Genomic DNA, 27,508 nt, shown 5'->3' with positions numbered 1-27,508 from the left:
CAAAGCAGCTATACGTCCAAAACCCAAATATGTACGAGCTGCGTTCGCTTCCCGCGTTTGCGCGTCTTACTTGTAAAACTAGTTGATCAACACATTCTCAACCAGCACGCATTGTCAGCATGCTAACACTATCCTCTTTCTTTTAATTCACCACTTATGTGTTTGTGTTTCTGCGTGTCTGTCTGTGCTTTGCAATTTTTAGCTGGAAATAATGACCAGTCGCCTTGCATATTTCTTATTCAATATAGTGTGAAGAATTGTAGATAATTGTAGAATATAATAGGCCCAAGTATTGGCATATATCTTTTTAGATGACCGAGCAGAATGTGTATATATAATCATGCCTTGTTAACATAACACATGAGCAGTCTCTCAAAGTTGGGATCAGTTACGTAGGCGGTTGGTTCCGTTTGGCACTGAAAACATCCTTGCCAATAACACTGAGAAGCTGTTCATGAGCAGAATAGTATGAATATGTATTCCTTTGCAGGTTGTTGGCCAACATTTTAGTTTGAAGCTTGAGTAGTTAAACTACTACCAAACAAAATAGTTAAACTATACATGCCACACAATTATGAACATAGTTAAACTACCAACAAGCTACAGCAAAATGTAGTTTAGTGCTATCCAACACTGCACACACACACACACACACACACACACACACACACACACACACACACACACACGCACACACACACACACACACACACAGTGTCTAACATACAAAAATGTGCTTATAAAAAATATTAAAGTGCAGTACATGCAGGCTGTACTGCACTTTAAAGTGCAGGCTTTGAATGTAGCCTCGGAAACCCAGACGTTTTCATGTACTTTGAATGTGACCGGTAAACAGATATAGTCTAGAATATATTCCTGTACATGGAAATATGCCTGTATTCTTATAGACAACTTGCATTTTCTTCTATATCCGCAAATGTCTATTTTGAATACCTAAGTAAGTACAACTTGTACGTTTTTTTTATGCGCATGTGTATGTAAGCAGCTAACATATCAAATTATATCAAAGCCACTTGTCCAGAAAAGACATTCAGAGTGTGAAAGTTTCAGCTCAACACTGTGTAAAATTGATGTACAATTTGTATTAAGACAACAAAAGACAACACATAATGGTATCATTAAGTATGGAACATTGTTACATATTCTGAAAACAACACACCTACAGTATATCCATACTTTATAGCACTAATAATTATTTGACAATATACACAATTATAAAGCAAAGTAACATAAAACCAAATAACTAAAGAAAAGAGACAAACAAACTCACTTGTTCTCAGGGAGCAGTTGGTCTCACAGAGGAACTGATGGCTTCTGTGGCTGCCTGAATACATCTGCTTGTACACACACACACACACACACACACACACACACGCTGCCTACAAGCACGCACGGTCACACTGGCACCCCACCCATCTCCCTCTCGCACGCACGCACGCACACACACACACACACACACACGCTGTCCTACAAGCACGCACGGTCACACTCGCACCCCACCCATCTCCCTCTCACACGCACGCATGCACACACACACACACACACACACACACACACACACACACACACACTTTAATCCACAGGATCAGGAGCAAAACAAGAGCAGCTCATTTCAACAACAATAACACAAATGCTTGTGGCACATCTTCAATAGCAGAAATAATCGTATATTATGAGCCTTTAAGTTTTTACCGTTGTTGGTAGATTGTACTGTTGCTGTCGCACGCATGCACACGCACGCACACAGAAATTATTATTAGAATGTAAACTGGGGCAGAACTGTACAGATGGTGATTTACTATGAGATAAAAACTCCAGTTGACTCAGTGACTCCACTATAGAACAATAACGCTGCTGGCAAATGATTCAACCGGTTGGAATGAGGTTGGTACAGTATATATGCGGGCCAGAGGCCAAGAGAAGAGCCCACATGTACAGAGAAATGTAGCCTGCTGCATGATACAGAACTCAATTTACCTGTAACAAACACCACAACGCGTCTCTCCTACAAAGATAAAGTCAAAACGGTCATTAGAAAATGGGTCGGTATAGGTATACTGAATTTGCACGCTATGTATAATAATATAGTAAACATTGCGGCCAGCGAGATGTCATAATAGGACAAGTTAAAATGAATGAAGCTTCAGTCAGTCAGCAGGAGAGCAGCAGGTGCCTCTGTATGCCGTGAAGGAGCATTCATGCGGAGCCGCCTTTGTGTCGGAGGAGAGAGGGAAGGGGGGGTTGTTCCTTAAGTTCTCCCCTCCCCACCCCCCCCCCCCCCTCACCGCCAGGTCAGTTCGCCTAGAATGCCTCTTTATATAGTAAGTAGTTTTTTGTATTATTCTTTCAAAAATAGCATACCGTATGTATACCAGCCCACGTCCCACTGTGAGCTTGTAGGTCTAGTATTGGGTTATAAACAGGGTTAAAGTTGTTATTACGCCAATGGTGCTGCAATTTTGATGCTACATCAACTCATATTTCTGGGGACCCCCTGCAACAGCCTCAACGGCCCTTGTAGTACACATTGAGAACCACCGTCATACAAAGAGATGGGGCACAGAGGCAGGAAAGACACAAGACACAAGGCAGAAATGGAGAGACAAGACACAAGACAGAAAAGGAGAGAACAGAGAGAGACAAGACAAGGCAGAAAGACAAGGCAGAAATGGAGAGAGACACAAGACGGAGATCACAAAGATAGGACAGAGGAGAAAGAAAGACTGGACAGGGAGAGACAGGCAAGAGAGCAGAGACAGACAAGACAGAGAAACAGGACAGAAAGCAGAGAGACAAGAAAGAGAAATAGGACAGAGAGCAGAGAGACAAAGCATAGAAACTGGACGGAAAGAGAGACGAGGCACGGATAAGAGGTCCTGGATAATAGAGAACTACTGTATGTCATGTAATCTGACTGAAGGGAAGCGTCTTAAACATAAAATCACACATGTTGACTCCATAGTGGAAGATTTATTAAGTTCCACAGAAACAGTACACAACTGTCTGCCATTATAGCAGCTGGAACAGGAGCTCATTCATTATTACTGTATTATTATTATTATTTTACATTTCAAAGAGCTGTGGCCAGTACAAAAACATCTCATTTCATTACAGTCAAACATCTCTGTATGTGAATTGCACAGCAACTCAAACAATAAAGCAACCATAAAACTACTTAAATACAAACCTCCCGCCAGCATGGCAAAAAAAGAAAGAAAAGAAAAAGGCAATTTAACAAACGCAAAGTTTATAAAAGTAAATCTTCACAGCAGCTAACTAGTTTGGCTGGAGAGGAGAGAAGATAAACTCAATGTAAAGGCTAGACTTCTTCTACGCTCTGAAAATAACATTTTCAACAGAAAAAAAGTGTGGAAGCGAATGACTGCCATTTTACAAAGTTTGCTTTTAGACGAGTCTAACGCCAACCGTCGCATCCATGCAGCGCTGTGAACTTGTAGATCTGCTATTTTAGGAGCGTAAGACAAGTATATATCTGGCTTTAGTCTGTTAACAGTGAGTATAGGCACTCACAGACTGACCATAACAGAAACAAACTGCCTGTAAAATACATTCCAACAGATCAGACATCTGCCGTCCCGGTAAACAGTCTGCATTCTACTTTGTTTTCAATTCCTGGCGATTCAGTCTGATCTACCTGCTATTAAAATATGTCTTGAATCTTGATTGTGTCCAGACATTGATCCATATTATGTTTAGCCTATACCCCGCTGCTATCTTGGGTGATCAGATAATGCAGCAGTCGGCTGGTGCTTTTTAAAAACAAACAAATAATCCAGGTGTACAAACATGCTTCCAAGATGGATTGAAAACGAGCCGATATCGGATTATTAGTTAGACTACTTTGGGAGGCGGTTTGAGACACATTTGGCCACATTAGTAATAATGTGAAAATGTGAAAGGAATTAAACATTCATGTGCTGAGACAAGTTTCACCTAAAGTAAAAGTAAAACATTCAGCTCAGATTATAATTTAATGTCAGTAGTATTTTTTTAGCAGGCTTTTTTTTAAGACTCTTATGCTCTTTTATAATTTTAACGCACAATGTACACGCTTCTGTTCTTTCTGAAAGATGCAAAAATTAGGAGGACGTGAGGAGAAAACATAGCAAACCGTATTCCGCGTGGGGAAATTGTGATATCTGATGTGATTTGAATGTGTACACCAGGGACACATTTTCCTGACCAGGTACCAGTCTGTTGGTGGGAAACGAGGAAAAAGAGTGACAGAAGTGAATAGAGAATCTATTAATTAAAGCACTGACTCCAGATCAGCAGACTGTAAGCGTTTTAGAAGATACTTTCACTTAACATTAATCTAACAGAGAAACCACCATGCAAACTAAACACCTTAAAGATTTATCATACTGTAGTTTATACAGAAATATTCCAAACAAATTTCAATCAAAGAAAATTAAAGTGAGACCATTATGGAACATACTCTTCTCTATAAATAGTTTAACAGTAAATAACACATCTAATTTAAGTTAAATATCAGCTGCTGAACAAACAGTTTTATTCAAGTAAACAAAAATATCTAAGAGTCAGACACGCACGCACACACACACACGCACACACACGCACACACACGCACACGCTGAGAGCTGTCATCTGTTTCCGACTGGACGAAGAAAAATAATGTTAAAGGACCACTTCACCACTTTTCAACTTCTCTTCCTATAATTGGTCCTAACTAATGTTCATGGTAAAATACCACAATTTCTTCCTACTCAGTCTGTGTCTCATAGGAAGGCTGTGGGCAGTTCAGAAACCCGTCCACCAGTGACATCATCGATGGTGAATCCAAGCTAATAGAAACGGCAGGCTTTCTTTTCCTGAAAAGTTGCAATGCAAAAGTTGAAGCCATCGTTCTCACGATAATAAAAATCTAAATATATTTTAAAACAAATCTTGTTTAAAAAAAAATCTGTCTAATGATGATGTCACTGGTGGACGGGTGTCCGAACTGCCCAAAGCCCTCCTATGAGACTGGTGGTGTTTTATCATGAACATTAGTGAGGACCAATTATATGAAGAGATGTTGAAAAGTGGTGAAGTGGTACTTTAACCACAGCCAGCATTGATATGTCCATTTCAACAACACAGGAGACCATGCTTGGTCCATTTAAAAAACAAGTTCTGTAGAGATGTTTTGTGGAACCTCAGTTGCTGTTAAGACAAATACCAGGACTGGCTGACTTCACGTCAGACAAGACAACTGACTGGCAACGGGTTCCGTACAGAATCAAGTATGATCAAATAGATTTTGTCAGTTTACCTTTTCTCACTTCTCAGTATGTCTCCACATGTCTGTCCGGTTAACTCAAAGATGCTAAACAGTGAACATGCTCAATCTCTTCTCATGTTATTTACAGTATCCGTCTATTCATTTGACGCGTCTTCCTCGTCCGTCTCCCTGTCTAATTCACCCACATGTCTACGGGTCCGTGTCATTAGTCAGACAGCTCCTTATTCCGACATTACTAACCCGGGTACAGGCTTTAGTTCCGACATACTAACGGCGGGGCTCCACCGGGCGAGTTGAGTCTCCGTCGCGTGCGTCAAAAAACGAACCGGGGCAATTTTTATGCAGTCACGCAACGCAACTCAACCCGGGCAGTGGAGCCACCCTTCATTGATTGAAAAGGGAACATTCCCTGACGGAGACGCGACGCTGACGCGCCCGGTGGAGCCCCGGTGTAACAGTCCGACAGTCATTAGACAAGACAACCTACCCCAAACCCTAACCTAGCCCTAACTGCAAGCACGACGCAACGCATGTCGGACCGACGCATGTCGGACCTTTGGTGTGTCGGATAAGCGTGCGCACCCCACTAACCCTACCCCTAACCGGCCACAACATATGTCGGAGTGGACTAATGCTCAGTTCCCCCATGTCTACAGCAGAAGCACTAGTCGACAGCTGTACACCAAAGAGAGACAGACAGACAGACAGACAGACAGACAGACAGACAGACAGACAGACAGACAGACAGACAGACAGACAGACAGACAGACAGACAGACGGATAGGAGACAGTGAGACATGCAGACGGTCAGAAAGGCAGTCAGACGGTTGTCTTGATGGTCCCGTGTCTGTTCTCAGACGGTTGTCTCGTGGTCCTGTGTCTGTAGTGTCTGTTGAAGCTGTCTGTTTTCCAGGTAGTGAGAGAGCTCCTCGTCACCCGCTGCCTCCGCTCTCCGCCTGGGACTGTCGCCCTGACACAAACAACACACTAATTACTTTGTATAATTGTTATTTTACTTTAAATAGTCATTTTTAATCACCAAGAATGCACAAACACAAAAATGATGATGGATGGCGCAGATAAATATAAATAAGAATGACTCAGTCATAACTGCCAGGTGCAGCAAGCTCTCAGTTAGCTCTCTCATCTGTTGCCACTCACGTTCCACTTCTCACTTGCGTGAAACAACAGCAGCTGTTCAGACTATGGGTTTTATGGGCATGACTCCCATTGGCTTAGAGGCAGCCTAGAGGCAGCCAATCATGAAAAAGTGTCTACTAAAGGACGTCTTTATGGTCGCTAGTAGAGAAGCAGCAAATGTAATCCATGCGCTTTTGAAGCACCTCGCAAAAAACACAAGTGTCTTTAAAATGTCTGAATGGATGTCTAATGGATGGTGTACTATATCTAATGTATACAGTATTCTACCGTTTGAATGGATATTGTGTCTAATGCATAGTCTACTGTCCGAATGGCTGTTGTGTCTAATGTGTAGTCTACCGTCTGAATAGTATACAGTATGTAGTGTCTAGTTAGTCTCATCTGCGAAGAGAAAAGCCTTGTCACAACCAGGTGTCTATAGTCTGTTGTCTGACGGAGGAGACCAAAACATTGAGAGAAAGTTGAGAGACTGCATGAAACCGTATAAGGACAGATATGAGAAGAAAGAGGACAGAAAACTAGGCTTTCATGTTGCCATATATGGATACAGTCACTGTCACTGATATATCAATTCCTTTCATTGGCAAAAAAACCCACATCCCTCATATTATGGGCTGTTTCCAGTTGCCATTAACTCGTCCATGGTAACAGAGCACTAGCACCATTGTGCGGGTTGGGAGCATCGCCAGACACCCTGCCATGATGCCATTTTTCTCTGACAAGCAGCATTAATCATTGTTAAAGGCTGCTTCACATACCACACACCCTTCACATACTGAGTGTGTTTACATGCACAGTAATAATTTGATCATACACCCCGACCCTGATTAGAAGAATAGGTCCATTTTGCTTTTTACAAATTCTTTTCCCTTTTCGTTGCCATGATGCTGACCGGTTGTGACAAAAGTTTAATCAAGTTTCACATCATTCTGTTAAGTGCTTTGTGCGACTTTCTGAAATGATCCAACAGGGCCAAAACAACATCCTTTTAGCTCGCTGTTTTTGGCTATTTCCGAAAATGTTTGCAAAAAACTAAAAACACGGACAGCAGGTTGAAAGTGGTTTAGAAGTTATAAGTCAGGGGGGCAGTGTTGCCAGTTGTTGTGAGAGAAATAAGCAACCAGGTCTATGAAAACAATCCCAAAAGAAGCGACTCTAGACCACAAGCGCAAACACAAGCACACAATCTGTGACGTGTTGTGAGCTTGTTGCGAATGCAGTGAGCACTTACTATGAGACCTAGCAGATCATGTCTGTCTGTGTGTCTGTCTGTCTGTCTGTCTGTCTGTCCCGCTATCCAAATATGGAGTGTGTTGCATCAGCAATCACTCAGCTCCATATATGGGCACAAAAGGGGCCAGGTCCACTCAGCTCCATATATGGGCACAAAAGGGGCCAGGTCCACATATACAGTAACAGCGGGACAGACACACAGACAGACAGACAGACAGACAGACATGATCTGCAGGGTCTCAGCTGCGTTCGCTTCCCGCGTTTGCGCGTCTTACTGGTAAATAACCTTCTTGTAGATATGCAGTGATATGAGTTTTTGAAAGTTTTTAACAACACAAATCTGGTACGGAGCGCCCTTCTGGCACAACATTATTTTCAGATGGGGGGTTAGGGGAGGGACAAATAGATATTTAAATGTGCGCTCAGCGGTCCATGGTATGAAAATGTTTGAGAACCACTCAGAGGTCATCAATATGTCCGTACATGGACAAATGTGTTTGTGGCAAAGACTTGTCCTTATCCTTGGCATTGAATTTGTTTTTACACACCATAATGTTCTTATTTATATCATGAAATACGGAAGTCTCCAGGTTTTTGTTCAGAATATGTATGACACTGATTTACTACGACACTACGGCATATTAGGAGTCCAACTAGTACTAGTGGTTCTCTCCAAGGACCGCCTTAACTTGCCCCTTATGGGTCCATTTGGTTCCATTTGTACACTCTCTACAGACCTGTTGCGGTCATTCGGGGATAGCTCTTTATACATTTCTGGTAATATCTTGTATGTCTGTGGGAAATATGGCATTTTGACAAAAAAACCCACCACTAACCAGCATGGCGATGAACCCCTGGAACCACTAGTTTAAACAACATTTAGGAAGCAAGCCCGAATAAGCAACTACACTTTAGAAACAAGCCCAGAAACTGCAACCACCAACATATTTACAAGCAACTTTCCAGAAAAACAAGGCCAAAGAAGTCGTTTATAATAAGCAGACATGGCAACACTTCTCCGGGGATACCTTAAGGTCTGTCTTGCTGAGTGAGGCTCCTGCCTCTACCAGGATGTGACATATGGCCTTCTGACCGGAAGTGGCTGCTTTATGAAGCGCTGTCTCACCTCTGCACACGCACGTACACACACGCACAATTGTTAGATACTAACTACACAATACTAACGACATTAGTTTGACTAAAGCTGCGTTCATTCTTGGATGGTTAGAGCGGCGCGATTACATGCAAAGTCAATGCAAAGAGGAGAGTTGCGCGAACGGGCGCAGTGTGACCTGGACAGGATGAACCGAGGCGAATTCAGGTCTGAACGCAGCTTTAGACAATAAAAAAGACAATACATGCCCCTGTAGGTCTGTGGTAAAATATATATATTACATTCTACAATAAACTTAAATAAGCTTATTTTTTACTTTGAAACATTTTTTTAATGCCATTAGACACAGTTACAGATATCCACACATTGATATAACTGTTTAAGAGTTAATTGTACAATTCCATAGTACCTAACATTAGTACAGTAAGTAACCGTCCAAGACTAAACTAAATCATGTTATTCTATTCTAATACATTTTATTAAGTAAAATCTGTTCTCTCTCCACATGCAGTGAGATTTTCACTTACGTTTCTTTTTCCGTCTGGTCCAGGTGAATTGTGGGCACTGAACACAGACACACAGGCACAGGGAAAGGAAGACGGTATAACTTATACGGTATAACTTATATAAATTATTTAGAACAGGTTATCACTGTTGGCTGAGGAACAGTGTTCATTTCATCAACTAAGACGAACTAGCATGTCATCAACTTTTCATGGCTATTCTCTAACCAGCCGCTTTGCAGCTGGTAAAAATGTTTGTCGACTACTAAGTGATGATGACTGAAAATAGCCGCTCTGAAAATAGCTGATCTACAAGCTCACAATGCGTCGGAGCTTAGTCTTCTTTTCAGGTGACTAAAATATGACCAAAATAAATGGTATTCAAAAGACTGACTAAACTACATTTGCTGACAAAACAGTGCTGAGGAGTTATTGGTGACGACGAATGCTTGGACAGGTCAGTACCATGGTCTCTAGAAGGAGGTTCTTTACAATGCTTGGACAGGTCAGTACCATGGTTTAGGGAGGTACTTTACAATGCGTGTACGGGTCAGTACCATGGTCTAGGAGGTACTTTGTGATGTCCTTGTTGCCGGTGTCCACAGCATGGTGAATTAGCGTCCGACCCTCAGAATCCTGGACCAGCAGGTCTGCCCCTTGCTTGTGGAGCTGTACCAGCTACACACACACACACACACACACACACACACACACACACACACACACACACACAGGTCAGGGGTCACTCAGGGAAAAGGTTAGAGAAAAATAACTAGACTTTTGGATAAAGATTTAGTGTGTGTGTGTGTGTTATTTTTGCGACCGTAGGTGTGTCACGGGACACCTCCATATATGGTCATGCCTCGTGACATCATGTCGCCATATATGGTCACGCCTCGTGACATCACGCCTCCATCTCCATATATGGAGCTGACCTGTTCTGACATTCCATAATGTTGATCCTCCCCACCCGTCTTTCCTCTTCGATGTCTCCCTTTTGACTGATAGTACCTGTCCATTCAAACTCTATAGACGGGCCCACCTCCAAAGATATTAGTGCAGCCACGCAGGGCAGCCTGTGAAAACTATAGAGTTCTCAACAGGCCTGGCCGTACCTGGGCCCTCATCAAACCCTGTACACTCAAGACACTGCCCCCGCTGCCACCCTTAAGTCACACGTGGTGACGCTCATTATATAACCAAATAACCATAATAAAACTCAATGCAGGTATGCCCAAAATTGGAGTGTGTTGTCTAACCTCAATGGTATCGTAGGTGTTCGGGTCGTGTATCGGCCCAAACCTCTAGCACATCTCTAGTGACCTCTAGTTCATTAAATGCTCAACCAGCTCCACATAACACAACCAAGTCAAAGTTGAGGATTTTTAGTAAAGATATATTAGTTCATTACATTAGCCATTTATTTTCAGAACAAACATTTAACTGACTTTGCACACACACTTGCATTAGCAGAGAGGAAATGGATACGGCACTTACTCTATCCATGTCTTCAGACTTGATGCAGTTAATCAATTCCGACACTGAAACAAACAAGACAACCCACTGTTTACTCAGACAACTCACCGACTGTCTCACACTCAAACTGCTCTTATAATAGCCAGTCAGCAACAGAAGACAACAGGGTGATAATAAAACGTTTTAGCACAGAGTCAAACTGATGCTTTACCTTTTTCAGGGTCAGATGAGGAGGGAGGGCTGGAGGAGTTTAGCAGAGAAAGACAACAGTCAGACATTGTACACATATAGTCACCATAATAATATTAAGCCCAACACAGAGAGATGGAATAATATATAAATGCCACACACGCGCACACGCGCACACACACACACACACACACACACGCACGCACACACACGCACACACACACACGCACACACACACACACACACACACACGCACACATCATACCTAGTAAGCATGGGTGTGAAATCAGCGAATGGAGAGTTGGAGCGATGGATATTAATGATCTTAGCTCCTCGCCTTCAAATAAGAGACATGGAACAGTGTAGACAGTATGATGAGCAATGAATGAACAACTTTAGCACAACAGCAACAACAACAAAGAAAGGTGTGAGGAGTAACATTATTATGTGGATGTTATGCTGTGTACAGACAGACAGCATCTCCAAGGACAACTCTTGGAAACTTTAATTACTTATTAGTTACTTTGTAGATTTTGAAAATTATTACAAAACCTATACATCAACCACTTCAGCCCTATATATATATATATATATATATATATATATATACACACACACACACACACACAAATAGCCGATCTACAAGCTCATAATGCAGGCGATTTTCAAAGGATTTGTATACATTTGAAAGCTTTAAATGGGACATTCTGCATAGGGAATACTTTCTACTTTTGGTACTTAAAGTACATTTTCATGCCAATACTGATAGGATAGAAAACCAGTAGTAGTAGACAGTGAAGCTGGTCATCTTCCACACACAAGTCATCCCTTTTCCTACCTGCAGAGGGCAGTCTTAGCCACAGCATCAGTCAGTGAACTGTCACTAGAAATACTCTTCCTCAGGAGGTATCTTGACCTGAGAGAGAGAGCAAGAAAGATATGATGGTGAGAGAGAGAGAGAGAGAGAGAGAGAGAGATGACGGAGAGAGAGAGAGAGCAAGAGAGAGATGCCGGGGAGAGAGAGAGAGAGAGAGAGAGAGAGAGAGAGGGGGGGAAGGACAGTGTTTGTTTAGTATCATTACATTAACAGAGCATTGTGTGACCTCGTAATGGGGGCGTTCGTCCGATATCAGTAAATTAAATGTACATAAGAGTTTAATCTGATAACCACCCGGGGTGTTTTTTTTATGAACACACACAACATTAAAAATACATAATTAATAATAATAATAAAGTAGGACAGAACAGCCTGAAAACCGGGACAGGTCAACCGGGACAGGTCACGATGCCAGATTGCATGACTGGAGTAATGTCTGCCTGCATGTTACTGCCTATACTGTCAATCATTCAAGTCAGTAAAGTGTCACACACACACACACACACACACACACACACACACACACCCCGTCTGGGCACTTTAGCGGAACATCGACGGACAGATTCCCAGAAACGCTCTCCTCCGCGGCAGTCAGCCGCGGAGGTGGAGCTTCTTTTCCATCCACCAGCTGTCTAAAAGCTCGGAAATGACGTAAAAGACAGCTTCTTCTGTCCGCGGCTGTCCGCTAAAGTGTGCGCATGGACACACACACACACACACACACACACACACACACACACACCTCATGGCGGTGGGAGAGGAGTTGGGGGTGGAGTTGGCGGAGGAGGCTCGAGGAGGGGAGGTGCCAACGGTCTCCCTCTGCACCACCTCTGGGTCCAGGATGTACAGCTCCTCCTGGGAGATCTCCGACACAAAGTTCAGATGCTCCTGGAAGTGATTAGAGGAGGAGGAGAGGATGGATAGATACTGAAGATTACTGATGCTCCTGGAAGTGATTAGAGGAGGAGGAGAGGATGGATAGATACTGAAGATTACTGAGAATAGGAGGAGAGGATGGATAGATACTGAAGATTACTGATGCTCCTGGAAGTGATTAGAGGAGGAGAGGATGGATAGATACTGAAGATTACTAAGAATAAAATACGGTAGTTGTATTTGTATATCAACTTTTTAAAGCAGAGTTCCATTTTTACTAACACTAACATTACAAAGATGCCCAGAACATCGAGATGAACCCGTTTAGTTTATGGCTGCTCCAACAGTAGTGGCAACATAAAAAAAAAAACGGAATGTCAAAATATCCTCAATTCTTTTGGAATGTTGCCACTACTGTTGGAGCAGATGTTCTGGGCATCTTTGTAATGTTAAGTGTTAGTAAAAAGCAGGTAAAAGAGTAACGTTTGAGGCAGACTAACATCAGATCAGTCACTCTACCGTTCACTGTTCACGTATTTTATGTATCCATTGCACGACGATGTCGCTTACCGACAACGTGTTACAATCAGTTCATGTCAGCAGGTACAATGGAGTATAGAAAAGCATAAGCTTACCTGAGCCCGGTCTATCCTGTAGAAACGATCTGCTGTTGTACCTGAAAAATAAACAAGACCTTCTACAATTCTCCAACATGGAATGCACCACAAAAGACCACTAGTAGTAACTAGCATCACCAACTAGTACTAACTTGATTCATACTTTGTCGTACAACGGTGTCGCACAGCGAAAACAGCTGCTCTACAAGCTCACAATTTGGCACAGTGAGAGCTTGTAGATCTACTATAACAATAATAAATAAATACATAAATAAATAAATCGCCTAAAATGTCATGCTCAACATAGTACAAGTCTGGTTCGAAGTGTTTATGGGAGTAGAGCACTTGAATGTACTCAAAATGTCAGATCAACAGAAAGATGTACAGTATTAATAAGTGTCCTGTTGTGTCACATAGTCTAAATGTTTAGACCAGTCATCCTCAGACGGATCCCAAGGCCCCGTTAACGTGATAATGTGTTCTACAAAGGACTCAAACAATGGTTGAAATCAGATCAACTGTGCTCACATGTATAGTGTCTGACTGGTTACCCGGGTGATTATGTTTACTTTGTTTAGCAGGTTAATGTAATGGGTATTGTAATTTACTTGTAAAATATTAGTAGTATATATTATTCCTTGTACTTGTACTTGATTGGGTTTTTTAAACTAAAGTGTATTTTTAGAAAAGTCTCCTGTGGACAGGTGGTGAAAATTAGCACTTGTGCTAACACACTGTAAGCAATGCATCTACAAATTGTACGAGCAATGATGTACTGTATGAGCAATGTGATATTTTGCCTGTCCAGATTGTTATCAAATTGGATTTTCACATGGAAGCATGGATCTTTGTGAATCAAATTAGAACCCCATTTCTACTACAGTACAGTAGGTGGTTTGAAATTAGATTCAAATCTGATTTCTCAAGACGTGTCTCAGACAGTCTGGACACCGAAGCCCGATTTGGTCGAAAATAGCCAATCAAAAATAGACAATCGTCTATTTTCGGCGATGTCTGAACTCTGAACACACAAAGGTGATCTGATCACTTGCAAATAACATTGTGGGACGGTCAGTCGTAAAGATCTGATTTGAGAAACAACTCTGCTGTGTGACCTTGAGGAAAAAGGCTTGGTGACTGGAACCATGTATGTTCCAAGCTGTTGTGACTGGATTTGTATCTTCTCCACCAAAGTGTTTCTTCCCAGCTGAAAATGCAAGGTTCTCACCTAAAAAAAACCCCCTTCCAAACGCCCAAGTTGAAAATATTTCAACTCTCGGCAACAGATAAAAATGCCATACATGAAGGCACAGCATGGAACATTGAAACAATTCAAGGTGAAAACGTCTCGGTAGACACGGCCCCTTACAGAGGAACAAGTAGACCAAGATCAATTTATACCCTACATGTGTTCTAGAACAGACACAAATTTTAAAAAATGTCTTCTAAATCCTGACAGTTTTCTGAAAAACCCATGTTTCTATGTCAGTCGTTCTCAAACATATTCATGTCAAGGACCCCAAATATATGACATTGGCCGCCGACCCCCATCTGAAAATAATGTTGTTCCAGGGACCCTCCCAGTAGCAAAGATTTGAGTTAAAAACTCGCTCTGTAACAATATATATTCAAAGATTTCAGGCACATTTTCACGATTTAACGATAGCAGACCTACAAGTTCATCTATGAGCTTGTAGATCTGCTATTTTTCAATAGTATTAACATAATTCTTAAAACACCAAAAGGGGTTCCCGCCCCAAAATGGCTTAATTCATGTGCTCAGACTTACAGTCAAGAAAACACCAGCGATGAGAGAGTCTCTGTGGCGACGGGCTGTCCTGAAAAACACAGGGACAGACACTGTTTTCCTGCTCAAATCTGTCAGGCAAAGCGACAGAGATCCTACATTCACCACCTTAACTTCTATTCTACAACGTATTCCATTTTATTCTCAGCTTTCTCTTCTCTTTTTGAATCTATTCTAGATTACAAAAAGGCAATTTGAGAAGAAAAAAAACAGCCAGGCAACAACCATACTAAGATATTCTGTGTGTTCTCTTATGCTTACACACACACACACACACACACACACACACACACACACGCACACACACACACACACACACACACACACACACACACACGCTTACCTGGTCGTCATGGAGACCTTCTATGTGAGATCGACAGGTCTCCAGATCACTGTCTCCGGGGACAACAATGACTCCTAGAGCGATGGCTGAAAGCACAACAGATCAATCGATATTTATCTGCCATTATATATAAAGTCAGACTGTGAAACCTTTTAAATTAAAGTTTTTTTTTAATATAATCTCTCTGGTATATTTCTCCCAATAAACATTCAACATGCTGGGAATGTGTTCTAAAACCACTGTAAAACATTGTGTGTGTGTGTGTGTGTGTGTGTGTGTGTGTGTGTCTGTGTGTTCTAGGTACTGACAGGAGTGTTTAAGCTGCTGTGTGTCGTAGTGAAGAGTTTCATAGTCGTACATGTTGATCCTCTTCACTGTAACCTCCATGTGCTCTGGAAAGACCTGCTGACTGCACACACACACACACACACACACACACACACACGCACACACACGCACACACACACACACACGCACACACACACACACGCGCGCACGCATGCACGCACGCACGCACACACTTTTAACCCTAAAGCTGAAAATAGCTGATCTACAAACTTTTAGATGGGACGTTTTGTAACTCTAATATTTTTGAGTGGTGCAACCACTCCAAGGAACAGCAATGTCAGTGTTAACATAATGTGACTATGAGTAGCAGACAGTAGGGGCAAAAGTGGCACTGTTGTGCCAGAAACAGAGAGAGAGATAGTGCTGCACTGTTGCCTGCTAATGAGAGAGAGAGAGAGAGAGAGAGAGAGGGTGGGGAGGCAGGGGGAGAGGGGAGTTGCACCACTCAGTTCACACGGGTGTGATTTTTATGTATAACATAAATAAAAAAAGCTAACATAATTTATGTAAACAAAAAAAAGTCATGGTATTTTGGCTGCCCGAGTTAAGTGGTCACATGGGTGGGCCGTAATAGCTTTTTCCAAGATTTTCAAGTGGGCCCCGGATCCAGCAAAAGGTCAAAAGGAAACCAGTGGCGGTTCGGTTCTTCTTACTCGTTGAGCCGAGGGTTGTTGAGTCGTCTCTTGGTCTTCTGGATCATGTTGGCCTGGTTCCTCAGGTTGATCCGGATGACGGACGGAGACAGCTTGCAGGGCTCTCCGTCCACCTGCATGGGGATGGTCTTAAAGGTGGTCAGAACGGCGTCCTTACACTGAGCCAACCGCTCCCCGTGACCGCCCACCTGCAGGGTCGCCTGGAGAGAGAGAGAGAGAGACAGCCCATATCAAGTCAATATATGGCCATACTGTGACAGTCTCGTGATAACCAGTGTGGTTGCCGTGACGTGAGTCACCTTAACCCATTCTGACCTGAGATCAGATTCATGCGAGGTTTCCACTGGACACACACTGGTCTGTTTAACCCATTCTGACCTGAGATCAGATTCTAAAAAATGTCAGTCGTTCTTCGATTTTTCTAAAATAGCAGACCTACAAGCTCGTAGCGCGCCACTCGGTGGCGCGCTATGAGCTTGTATATCTGCTATTTTTCAATAGCTAAAGCATAACATGATGCTAACACGAAAATGGGTTCCCGTTCAGAATGGGTTAACAAATGAACCAAGTTGGTACAACACATGGATTTCCATACTGTATGTGGAGCTGATAGTCATGCCAAAGCGCCAGCGCTCACCCAGCAGTCGGCCGTGACTGCCGTCACCCAGGCGGAATGCGTGCATGCAAGGGCGAGGTCGCTTCTCACCCTCAGGGCGTCTTACTGGTAATACTATATTCCTGTACCCATATACTGTACACCCATATTGCTGTACACAATAACTTCGTCAGACTTACCATTCATCATCAACCGGTTTCCCCCGGCCTACAGTATTCCGACAACCACCAGTTTTGATACTGGTGGTTGTAAGTCTTTCTTAGAAGGATAAACACTTTGAGATGCATCATCTCTTTTCAAGGTGATGCTTAAAATCCCTTTTAAATGTATGAATGAATAATAAGTCTTTTATACGTCAGGAATTGTATTATGTTCAACGATGTGGAATTATGCATGATCACACTGAGTCATGGCCCCTTGTAAGGAAGTCTGCCCACCTGAGTCCTGACTCAGCGCCACAGCTGTGGTCTTGCCATTATTTTATGTAAATGCTCACATATATTATAGCCTCCATCAATGGCTGAATTGTTTTAATCTGGCAGCAGGTTTCAAGTTCAACCTTACCTAATTACTTTGACATTTTAACATTCATGTGTGCTGCCCCCCCCCCCCCTCCGAATCTCTGCTTAGCAACTGATGCTATCACACTACGCATCTTTTAATCTGGTTCAATACATCCTAGTCACTAGTCTAAGGGCCACACACCTGATCTGTTACAGTCATACAGTGTTTTCTTTAAATAATGTAGATATAGGTTCCATACTGTATATGGTATGCATGTACTGTATGCACGTGTTTAAGCATGCATGTGAGTGGCAGTCAATAGGTTTTCAATGTAATGGGTCCCGGGACCCAGGGGCGGTCTTTTTAGGTCCCAGGGACATTTTATGAGTCTTACTTCAACGACGTTAGGAGTCATATTTTGTATTAAATGTTTTAAATGCTTGTAGATCTGCTATTTTTAAATAGCTAAAGCATAACATATAAGTTAAAACACCAAAAGGAGTTCCCGCCCAGAATGGGTTAAGCCATATATACCTTGTGTGACAAATAGCAAAAATAACAGACAATCTACAATCACACAAATGTGTCACACAATGTGACGTTGTGATCTTGTAGATCAGCAATTTTCAACTACCGTATTAATGGCATTCCTAAAAACAGGGAGGGATGGATTACAGTATAGTTCAGCAGGGATCTGGACTCACCAGAGAAGTCAAGGTGAAGCCGATGACCTCGATGAAGCCGTCGTCCTGGCGCTGGGGGCCAAAGTCACCGGGATGACCCCAGGGTGTGGTCCCTGCACAGTACCTACAGCGCAGCCAGGGCAGGGAGAAGGACTCAGATTACTCACAGTACCTACAGCACAGCCAGGGCAGGGAGAAGGACTCAGATTACTCACAGTACCTACAGCACAGCCAGGGCAGGGAGAAGTACTCAGATTACTCACAGTACCTACAGCACAGCCAGAGCAGGGAGAAGTACTCAGATTACTCACAGTACCTACAGCACAGCCAGAGCAGGGAGAAGTACTCAGATTACTCACAGTACCTACAGCACAGCCAGGGCAGGGAGAAGGACTCAGATTACTCACAGTACCTACAGCACAGCCAGGGCAGGGAGAAGGACTCAGATTACTCACAGTACCTACAGCACAGCCAGGGCAGGGAGAAGGACTCAGATTCCGTAGCGATAGCAGGGTCCGTGACACGTGTTACATTTTCCCCTTTACACACCATTATAGAGTGTCGCAGTCCCGCCCCCCTCGTGAGACCCGGAAAAGAAATCCCCGTTCATTTTCCTTATAGACTTTTCAGAAAGTATTTATTTAAAGACGTTTCGGTTTACGCCGCGGACAAAGCCAACTCTTGTCGTGACAAATCATGACAACAAACAAAAGATTTCGGGCCAAACAAAGAATTAGAAAGTAGAAAAAAACCGCCAGGTTACAAAACTTTTCTTCTTTGTAATTATTTGTTTGGTCCAAAATATTGTGTGTGTTGTCATGATTTGTCACGACAAGAGTTGGCTTCGTATGACGCTTAAAAGGTCTTTAAATAAATACGTTTTGAAATGCCTATGGAAAAAATGCATTGGAAACTATTTCCTGGGCCTGGCGCCGTATATGAAAGGGGGCAGGAGTGCGGCGCTCTATAGCAGGGTCCGTGACAAATGTTACATTTCCCCCTTTACACACCATTTTGATCACAATACCCAATTACTAAATAATAAATATCAAGTCTCCGGGTTTACTTCAGAATATGCATGACACTAATTTACTACTAGACTACGGTATGTATGGCTATTCTCAAACTTTTATATTTCCAAGGACCGCCCCATAACTCTGAAAGTTACAGACCTGTTATGGTCATTCAGTGTGAGCTCTTTATGCCTTTCTACAAGTGATACTAATTTTGTATGTCCGTGGCATGAATGGAATTTTGACAAAAATGCGAAATACTCCGTTACAAGAAAAAGTTCAGTATTGTAATGTTTATCATAAGGACCTGTGTGACCTTCCGATAGAACACAATAGGCCCACCAGGCTCGCTGTACCTGGGGATGTTGAGGAACAGCAGGCACAGTAACTTCAGTTCCTGGACTTTGGGGGTCAGATCCACACCGTCACACTGGGGGAGAGCCAATCACACAGAAGACCATAATCACATGATCAGGAAGATGCTACAGGTAGGTTAGAGCAGTAAGTGGCTCGAATTTCATTCCTCTTAAGCTAGCCCTCCGGCCTTTGGGAATTCCCATCGATGTTGTTCTTTTCGCATCACAAAGTGCCGGGCCAATCCATTCATTATGTAGGTCAAGTTAATTACAGTGCACCCTCGAGCTAGTGATCAAATCTGTCTCAAATATTGCCCATAATTTAATGCTATATTCTTGCTTTCATATTTTGGTATTAATTATCCAAATACCGTGGGCTCCAGTTCATTATGTGTCATTAACATACAGTAGTCTAATGGGACCGCCAGAGGTGCTCTCATTACAGTGTTGCAGCACCACTTACTGCTTCACACAAAGTGACCTTTGTAATTACGAAGGCTAAACATCATCGCAGGTTAACCTGAGGCAAGGGCTGATTGACTAAAAAGCAGATGGGATGCAGCAATAGCCTGGCTAATAAGCGTTATTAGCCAGGTGTTATAGCACAGTTCGCATCTGAGTGTTCTGTTGTTAATGTCTCTTCCACTCTGTACATAGTGTTTTATAGTTTGTGGTGACATTTAATTTTGTTGTAATTTTTCATCTCATATTTATGAATTGAATCTATACGACTGAAATATGGAAACAAGAACGCAGGTCTCCTTTCCTATTAGACTAAGTGTTTGACCATCTTCAGCACCTGACCCGACGAAGCTCACAGCAAAACGTGCCGTGCCAATAAATCACTTAATGTATGTGGTCCATTTGTGTTCTCTGGAGTGTGCAGTGCAGTCCCTTCCTTATGGAGGTCCATTATGGTTTTTTACATGTTATCTTTAGTGTTCATGTTAGATTGTTCTCACCTCAACCTTGATGTGCTTCGCTAGGTCTTTGGAGCTACCGCTCAAGAAGTCTGAAAAGGCTGTCTGAAACACACACACACACACACACACACACACACACACACACACACACTGAGTACAATGCAGCATAGCATTTGACTGTACTACCTGTACTGTTAACAATCTTATCACACTATTATTAATATATACTCTAAGGTGTAGATAGATAAGACACTCACCCCTGCATAGAACATCTTATTACGGAAGCGGCTGTTGAATCTCTCAGGGTTTGCCTCTGAAAGACAAACAGAAGAACAACTTTTATCTGAGCTCTAGCTATTAACCCTCGAACACTAAACACAATTATATTTTTGTAATTTTCGTAATGTTGTCTGTGGTGGGTGGGTCTTTCAGTACTTTCATGATGCTCAGTGGGTAGGTTTGTTTCCCTGCCCACAATCATCCATGTTATTTTTTTACAGGCAGGTGTTTAGCAATAGAGTGAGAAAAATCTCTTTTGTAGGAATGTGTGGACCAAAGTAGAAGTTCCCAGCTCCATTTTTTTAAGGAATCTTTTTAAAATAATACCCAGTTTTTTGGGGGTTTTTGTTTTGATCTTCTTGGGGCTTTTTTTGCCTTTATTGATAGATTAACAGTAGGTAGACAGGAAACGGGGAGAGAGATTGGGGGGGGGGTAAAGTTCGTCGGGATCAGGACTCGAACCCGCAACACACTGTCATGCTGGATTACCAGCCAAGGTGCCTGGACCGCTAAGGCCAATACCCACGTTTTTCAACAATTTTGCCCACCCATGATATCCATTTTTCGTTTTTTTGGAGAAATGTCTTGATGAAATATTACAGAAGAGTACCTAAAGTTGCCATGTATTGCTGTACTTACTTACTTACTACATTTTGATGAAATATTTTTGTGGAATATTTTACATTTAGGCCTGACGTCGAAATGAAAAATAAAGTCATCTGAAAGAATATATATTCAAAGATCTGTGCCGCATTTTCACGAAATAGCAGACCTACAAGCTCGTAGCGCCACTCGGTGGCGCGCTATGAGCTTGTAGATCTGCTATTTTTCAATAGCTAAAGTATTGTGTTTAGTTTAGTGATGGTGTGACAAAATGTTTAGTGTTCTAGGGTTAAAACCAAACTCAACAGGTGTTGGTCCAGCATTGGTGTGAGATTAGTTTTTACCCCAGTCAAATATTTCTATCCCAACTGAACCCAGTTTACTGTGAACGTACCTCTAGATTCATGGAAGCCCAGGGTGACATGAGCGTCAAAGCCAAGACTGAAGTAGTTGTTGAAGACATCGATCGGAAGCTGAAAGAAAAAACAAGTCGACGAGATGCCATTCTTTTGTCAGACATCTTAAATTTCTTCATCTTCAAATCTCTTTGTCAAAGTTACATTAGCATTACGCTTTTAATGGATGTATGCGATGATGTTCAGCCAATATTGACCGAATTATGAAATACATATTATTCTTTATTGAGCCATATCTAGGTAATGGTTGAGTATCTGGCAGTCTGAGCTCTGATTGGTTAACTGACTTTGTCCGTCTGATGCTCCTCCCGCTCCTCCTGCTGGGCGTCGGGGTTAGGCTCCAGCTCCAGATTCCAGCGATCCAATTGGACGACAGTTCCCTCTTCCACGTTGGACAGGATTTTGGTCACCGGCTCGTCAGTGTAACCCTGGGGTCAAAGGTCAGGGGTTAAAGTTCAGGTGTTAGGGTTAAAGGTCAGGTGTTAGAGGTCAGGGACGACCGCCGTGCCACGGAGCACCATGAAAGATTTGTTGTTAAAAACATTCAAATAATAATCATATATAAATTATACAAATAAATAAATAGCCGTTGTGAACTACAAGCTCAGCTTGTAGAGATGTTATTTTTAGCACATTTAAAAACAACTGTCAGCGATACCAAAGTTCTGTACAAGTCAAGAAAACGTATAGCAATCAACAATACATTAAAATAAAATCAATACATCAATAGCAAGCAGGTACATACACAATAAGACACTGAGATAAGCGGTGATCAAATAAAAGGTTGGAATTAAGCTAGGCTGTGATTAACCCATTTTGGGTGGGAACCCCTTTTGGTGTTAGCATTATGTTATGCTTTTAGCTATTGAAAAATAGCAGATCTACAAGCTCATAGCGCGCCACCGAGTGGCGCGCTACGACCTTGTAGGTCTGCTGTTTTTGAAAAATCGAAGAACGACAGACATAGAAACATAGCTTTTTCAGAAAACTGTCAGGATGTAGAAGACATTTTTAGAATCTGATCTCAGGTCAGAATGTGAAATGTGTGACACTCACCCCTCCCCAGTTGAGGGTCCTGGCCAGGTCATTCCCGGTGCCCAGGGGGAGGATGGATACAGGAGGCTGTGGGTTCAACTGAAGCTCGTCTAAAACCGACAGAATCCAACCAACCTGTACACACAGACAGACCTTTATTTTACTGATCCAACCAACCTATACACACAGACACGTTTATTTTACTGATCCAACCAACCTGTACACACAGACACACGTTTATTTTACTGATCCAACCAACCTATACACACAGACACACGTTTATTTTACTGATCCAACCAACCTATACACACAGACAGACCTTTATTTTACTGACCCAACCAACCTATACACACAGACAGACCTTTATTTTACTGACCCAACCAACCTATACACAGACAGACCTTTATTTTACTGATCCAACCAACCTGTACACAGACAGACATTTCTTTTACTGATCCAACCAACCTATACACACAGACAGACCTTTATTTTACTGATCCAACCAACCTGTACACAGACAGACATTTATTTTACTGATCCAACCAACCTGTACACAGACAGACATTTATTTTACTGATCCAACCAACCTGTACACACAGACAGACAGACGTTTATTTGGCCAGTAATAATGTTTATCGTACAACTAGTAGCAATGGTAGCAGTAGCTCCGTTTGTCACTATTACTATTTTGTATTCAGTCCTCCCTCATCCACATTTTAAAACCACCACTCAAACCAATTTTTTCAAAGCAAAATGCCCTGGTAAAGTGTGGAATTGTTGTCATATGTAGCCCATCTAAAGAAAGGATTATACAGAGATATTGGAGATGGAGCCACTTGGAGGGGGGGTGAGGGGGAAAATAATCTTGGGAATTGCACTTGTGTCCTAAGTATACATAGAAATGCTATCTAGATTATACTGCTTTTTCCAAATAAAACAAATATTTGAAAAATAAAAATAAATAAATGGCAAAATGATTAGTGACGCATCCTCACCGTGCCGTCTCCTCCACAGGCCAGGACCCTCAGGTTGGGAACCTTGGAGAACAGTTCCAACCTTGAGAGAGAGAGAGAGAGAGAGAGACACACACACACACACACACACACACACACACACACACACACACACACACACACACACACACACACACACACACACACACACACACACACACACACACACATTACAACTGGGAAGACTGCAGTGTTCATTAATCATTATCATGTGAAGGTGTGTGTGTGTGTGTGTGTGTGTGTTCCCTCTTACCCCTCTTTAGGCCCGTCCCTTGTGAGGTCGAAAACCTGTCGTGGGTTCAAATACCACATAAAAGACTGGATGATCTTGGCTCCCTGTAGACAAAAAGATACGGTATCAAAACAAATACAGTATGTAACAAAGAACAGTAACTAGAAGGCTGTGTTGACAGTGTTGCCCACCAGGGCCAGCAAACTGTGGTCATAGCCACGTGGAATGGGATCTGAATAATCAAACGTATGCAAACGGGCCAGTCCTGCAAACTTTAGAAGGATGGAATGACAAAACGAACAGATCCGACTTGATCACCTGACAATAGAGGTAATGTGTCCAGATTTATGTAATGTTTGGACAAAATCTGTAGGAGTAATAATTATCAAGAAATGTGTTTTGCTAAATTCAGCCTCCTGGTGGCGCAATAACATCAGGCCGATTTTTAGGAGTTTCATGCTGATTGGCATAAGGGTGACGGAGATTAGCTGCTCCGGCTGGCTGGACGGATTTCCATGCATTAAAAACTAAATCCAATTCCTTTTTTTCCCAGACATTTCATGAAGAAATCGAAGAAAAACCAAAGAAATTCCATAAATTAGAAAGCTAAATGTTTAAGAAGTAGTGAAAATAGCCGCTCTACAAGCTCTTGTAGATCTGGTATTTTAACCCATTTTGGGCGAGAACCCCTTTTGGTGTATTAAACATTATGTTATAATTTAGCTATTGAAAAATAGCAGATCTACAAGCTCATAGCTTGTAGATCTGCTAACGTTTTTAACTCAAATCTTCCCTTGGTCCCTGGAACAACATATTTTCAGATGGGGGTCGGAGGCCAATTACAGATCATTTTTGGGGTCCTTGACATGACATATTGAGTGATATAGGCCTAGAAACATATAGGTATTTCAGAAAACTGGCCTAAATGGGTTAACTAGTTTGGGTCCCGGATGGGAGACGTTTTGGTCACGGACTGAAAGGTTTGGGAGCCACCACTGTCTGGGACAGTACCTGGTACTGTACCAGACAAGTACTGTACCTGGTTTCCTCCAGACAGACAGAACCGTACCTGGTTTCCTCCGCTCTTTGGATTAACAAACACTAGAAGAGGCTTCATCAGCTGGGAAGGGAGGGGCTTAATAAGGAAGGGCCTCCAACGGCCGTCTGGGAGCTAAAATCACAACAGGCAGAAACCAAGTATAATAATGATTAATCATAATTGTACCGTTTACAGACGAGCACTACTCAAAGCTCAGTCACCATCTCTGGTTTAAACAGACTATCATAATCTCATAATCAATTGAACAGCATGAACACAAATATTTCATCCACGTGTTTATTATCTCACCTCTCCAGCCCTCCTGTTCTTGTTCTTCAGTGATGTTCTTTTCTTCTTTTTACTGGATTTTAAAGATGACTAGAGGAGAGGAGAGAAGACAGCAGCACTCAGACATCAGACATGTGTGCAGCATATTGCAACTTTTGGACGTGTCGTGTGTGAGCAGAGTAAAGTGAAGGTGTGCGAGTGTGTGTAAATGGTAAGATAGTCTGCATTTCTCACCCGCTTCGATGAGGGCTGCTACCAACCCTTAATCACCAGTAGGTTACTCATCAAGACCAGGCAATGGAGCCAGTAGGCGCTAATGGCTGCGATTAGGAAACGTGGAAGCGAAATGACTGCCGCCGAAGCAAAAGCATTGTGAGACTGCGCTATACAACAACTTCGCTTTACGTTTTACTTAAGTGGCCAGACGCGATCGACGCCGTGTCGGACAATGGCTGACAACGTCTCCGCTCCAGTAGAGCCTACTGGCTCCATTGCATGGTCAACACTGCAGAGCTCAAGAACCTGATGTTGGATAGGACATTGTGGAGGGCAGCGATCCCGGAATCCCGAGTTGGTGTTGGCTAGACCTCACTCTCGCAGCAGATATAAGTAACCTACTGGTTACATTAGAATCCTACATTTCTACAGTGCCTTTATCTAACGTGCTTTAGCATCTTTACATGAACACACACACACATGGCACCAACAACCTCATCAAGGGTTAGGCTTCAGACACTTCAGTGTCTTGCTCAAGGACACTTCAACACAAACCCATTGAGCCACTGCCGTGTGTGCGTGTACGTTCGTGTGTGACTGTGACTGTGTGTGTGTGTGTGTGTGTGTGTGTGTGTGTGTGTACGTTCGTGTGTGACTGTGTGTGTGTGTGTGTGTGTGTGTACCTGTGGTTTGCGGGCTCTCATAATCCAGCTTGGAGGGACAATGAGGGCAGCGTGAGCACCCAGACCACAGCTCTCTCCAATCTGCTGCAGCATGAAGCATGTCACCTTGTTATGATACTGAAAACACACACACACACACACACACACACACACACACACACACACACACACACACACACACAGTTTGAATGACAGGGTTTGGATGTTCAGCGTGTTCAGGCTTTAAGCAAGCCGCCATTGGCCGGGTCAGATCAGAGTTCAAAAAGCAAGAGAGAGAGAGGGGGACAGTGGTACAGGGTCCTAGTCCCGATTGGCTGGCTCGTCTCTAGGCTACCAGACACTTCTTCAGGATTGGCTGCACAAGCAAAAAACCCATCATCTGAACGTCATAGTCCTCTGGCCAATGGGACAGCAAGCAATGGCATGAACACCAGTCACAACACTTCTAGGCATGTGGAAATTGACGACAGCAAGCAACAACCCATCGCCTGCACGCCATGTAACTATTGTAGTTACATAGAAGCTGGTGATAATATGACTATGTCATAATTTCTTGTTTATTAACTACCTGTTACGGTACTATCAGTTGTGGTACTTACAGCCTGTTTGCACCAGGAGCAGCTAATGGCGACGATGTCTCTATTGTGGAACGAAAACTTCTGCTGGAAACCCTGGGAGAAATCACATTTTTTAAGATATTTTTTGCGGCTTACGCCTTTTATTGTTTTTTTGAAGGGACAGACAGTAGGCTGACAGGAAACGGGAGAGAGATGGGGGAAGACATGCAGTAAAGGCCGTGTCGGGCTTGGGAGTCAAACCCGCGGCACACTGCGACTGGATTACCAGTCGGGTCCCCAGACAGTTACGCCACCTTCCTGGGCAACAGGTTAAATAACTGAAATAAATGTAGGCAGGGTTAGTGTGGGGCTTTAGTTCATTGAAAAACAAAATAGAGGGCCCACATTAATTATAACAGCAAAACGTTATAAACTCAAAAAACTACTTTTAGTCTATGATGTGTATCTCCAGGTATACACATGTTGAAACCACATGACCGAGGAAGGTTGCCAGATTTAAGTGAAGAAGGGCGTTTTGCAGTTTTCCCATCAGTACCTACCTACACAC

General features: G+C 42.7%; 2 protein-coding genes across 2 annotated transcripts in view; both read right to left on the bottom strand.

Annotated features, from left to right (window-relative positions):
- mdkb (midkine b) overlaps nucleotides 1–1,444 on the bottom strand; it is a 12,748-nt gene extending 11,304 nt beyond the window's left edge. The window contains exon 1 of the mRNA XM_080761338.1: nucleotides 1,292–1,444. The gene's annotated coding sequence lies outside the window, so the exon portion shown is untranslated. The remainder of the gene's footprint in view (nucleotides 1–1,291) is intronic.
- A 4,600-nt stretch (nucleotides 1,445–6,044) lies between these two features.
- dgkzb (diacylglycerol kinase, zeta b) overlaps nucleotides 6,045–27,508 on the bottom strand; it is a 48,816-nt gene continuing 27,352 nt past the window's right edge. Inside the window, 27 exon segments of the mRNA XM_080760877.1 lie at nucleotides 6,045–6,257; nucleotides 8,710–8,809; nucleotides 9,323–9,359; nucleotides 9,856–9,976; nucleotides 10,796–10,839; nucleotides 10,986–11,014; nucleotides 11,229–11,300; nucleotides 11,802–11,879; nucleotides 12,583–12,728; nucleotides 13,352–13,392; nucleotides 15,123–15,171; nucleotides 15,484–15,569; nucleotides 15,792–15,892; nucleotides 16,485–16,684; nucleotides 18,309–18,411; nucleotides 19,657–19,730; nucleotides 20,619–20,681; nucleotides 20,837–20,892; nucleotides 21,856–21,934; nucleotides 22,165–22,305; nucleotides 22,934–23,047; nucleotides 23,908–23,968; nucleotides 24,179–24,261; nucleotides 25,227–25,328; nucleotides 25,506–25,574; nucleotides 26,384–26,500; nucleotides 26,983–27,054. Coding sequence (XP_080617003.1) covers nucleotides 6,141–6,257; nucleotides 8,710–8,809; nucleotides 9,323–9,359; nucleotides 9,856–9,976; nucleotides 10,796–10,839; nucleotides 10,986–11,014; nucleotides 11,229–11,300; nucleotides 11,802–11,879; nucleotides 12,583–12,728; nucleotides 13,352–13,392; nucleotides 15,123–15,171; nucleotides 15,484–15,569; nucleotides 15,792–15,892; nucleotides 16,485–16,684; nucleotides 18,309–18,411; nucleotides 19,657–19,730; nucleotides 20,619–20,681; nucleotides 20,837–20,892; nucleotides 21,856–21,934; nucleotides 22,165–22,305; nucleotides 22,934–23,047; nucleotides 23,908–23,968; nucleotides 24,179–24,261; nucleotides 25,227–25,328; nucleotides 25,506–25,574; nucleotides 26,384–26,500; nucleotides 26,983–27,054 — 2,355 coding nt within the window. The 3' untranslated portion in view covers nucleotides 6,045–6,140.

This window comes from Protomyctophum bolini (assembly GCF_963924005.1).
Source record: "Protomyctophum bolini genome assembly, chromosome: 4".
Lineage (NCBI taxonomy): Eukaryota > Metazoa > Chordata > Actinopteri > Myctophiformes > Myctophidae > Protomyctophum > Protomyctophum bolini.
This window is presented reverse-complemented; position numbering and strand designations above follow the sequence as displayed.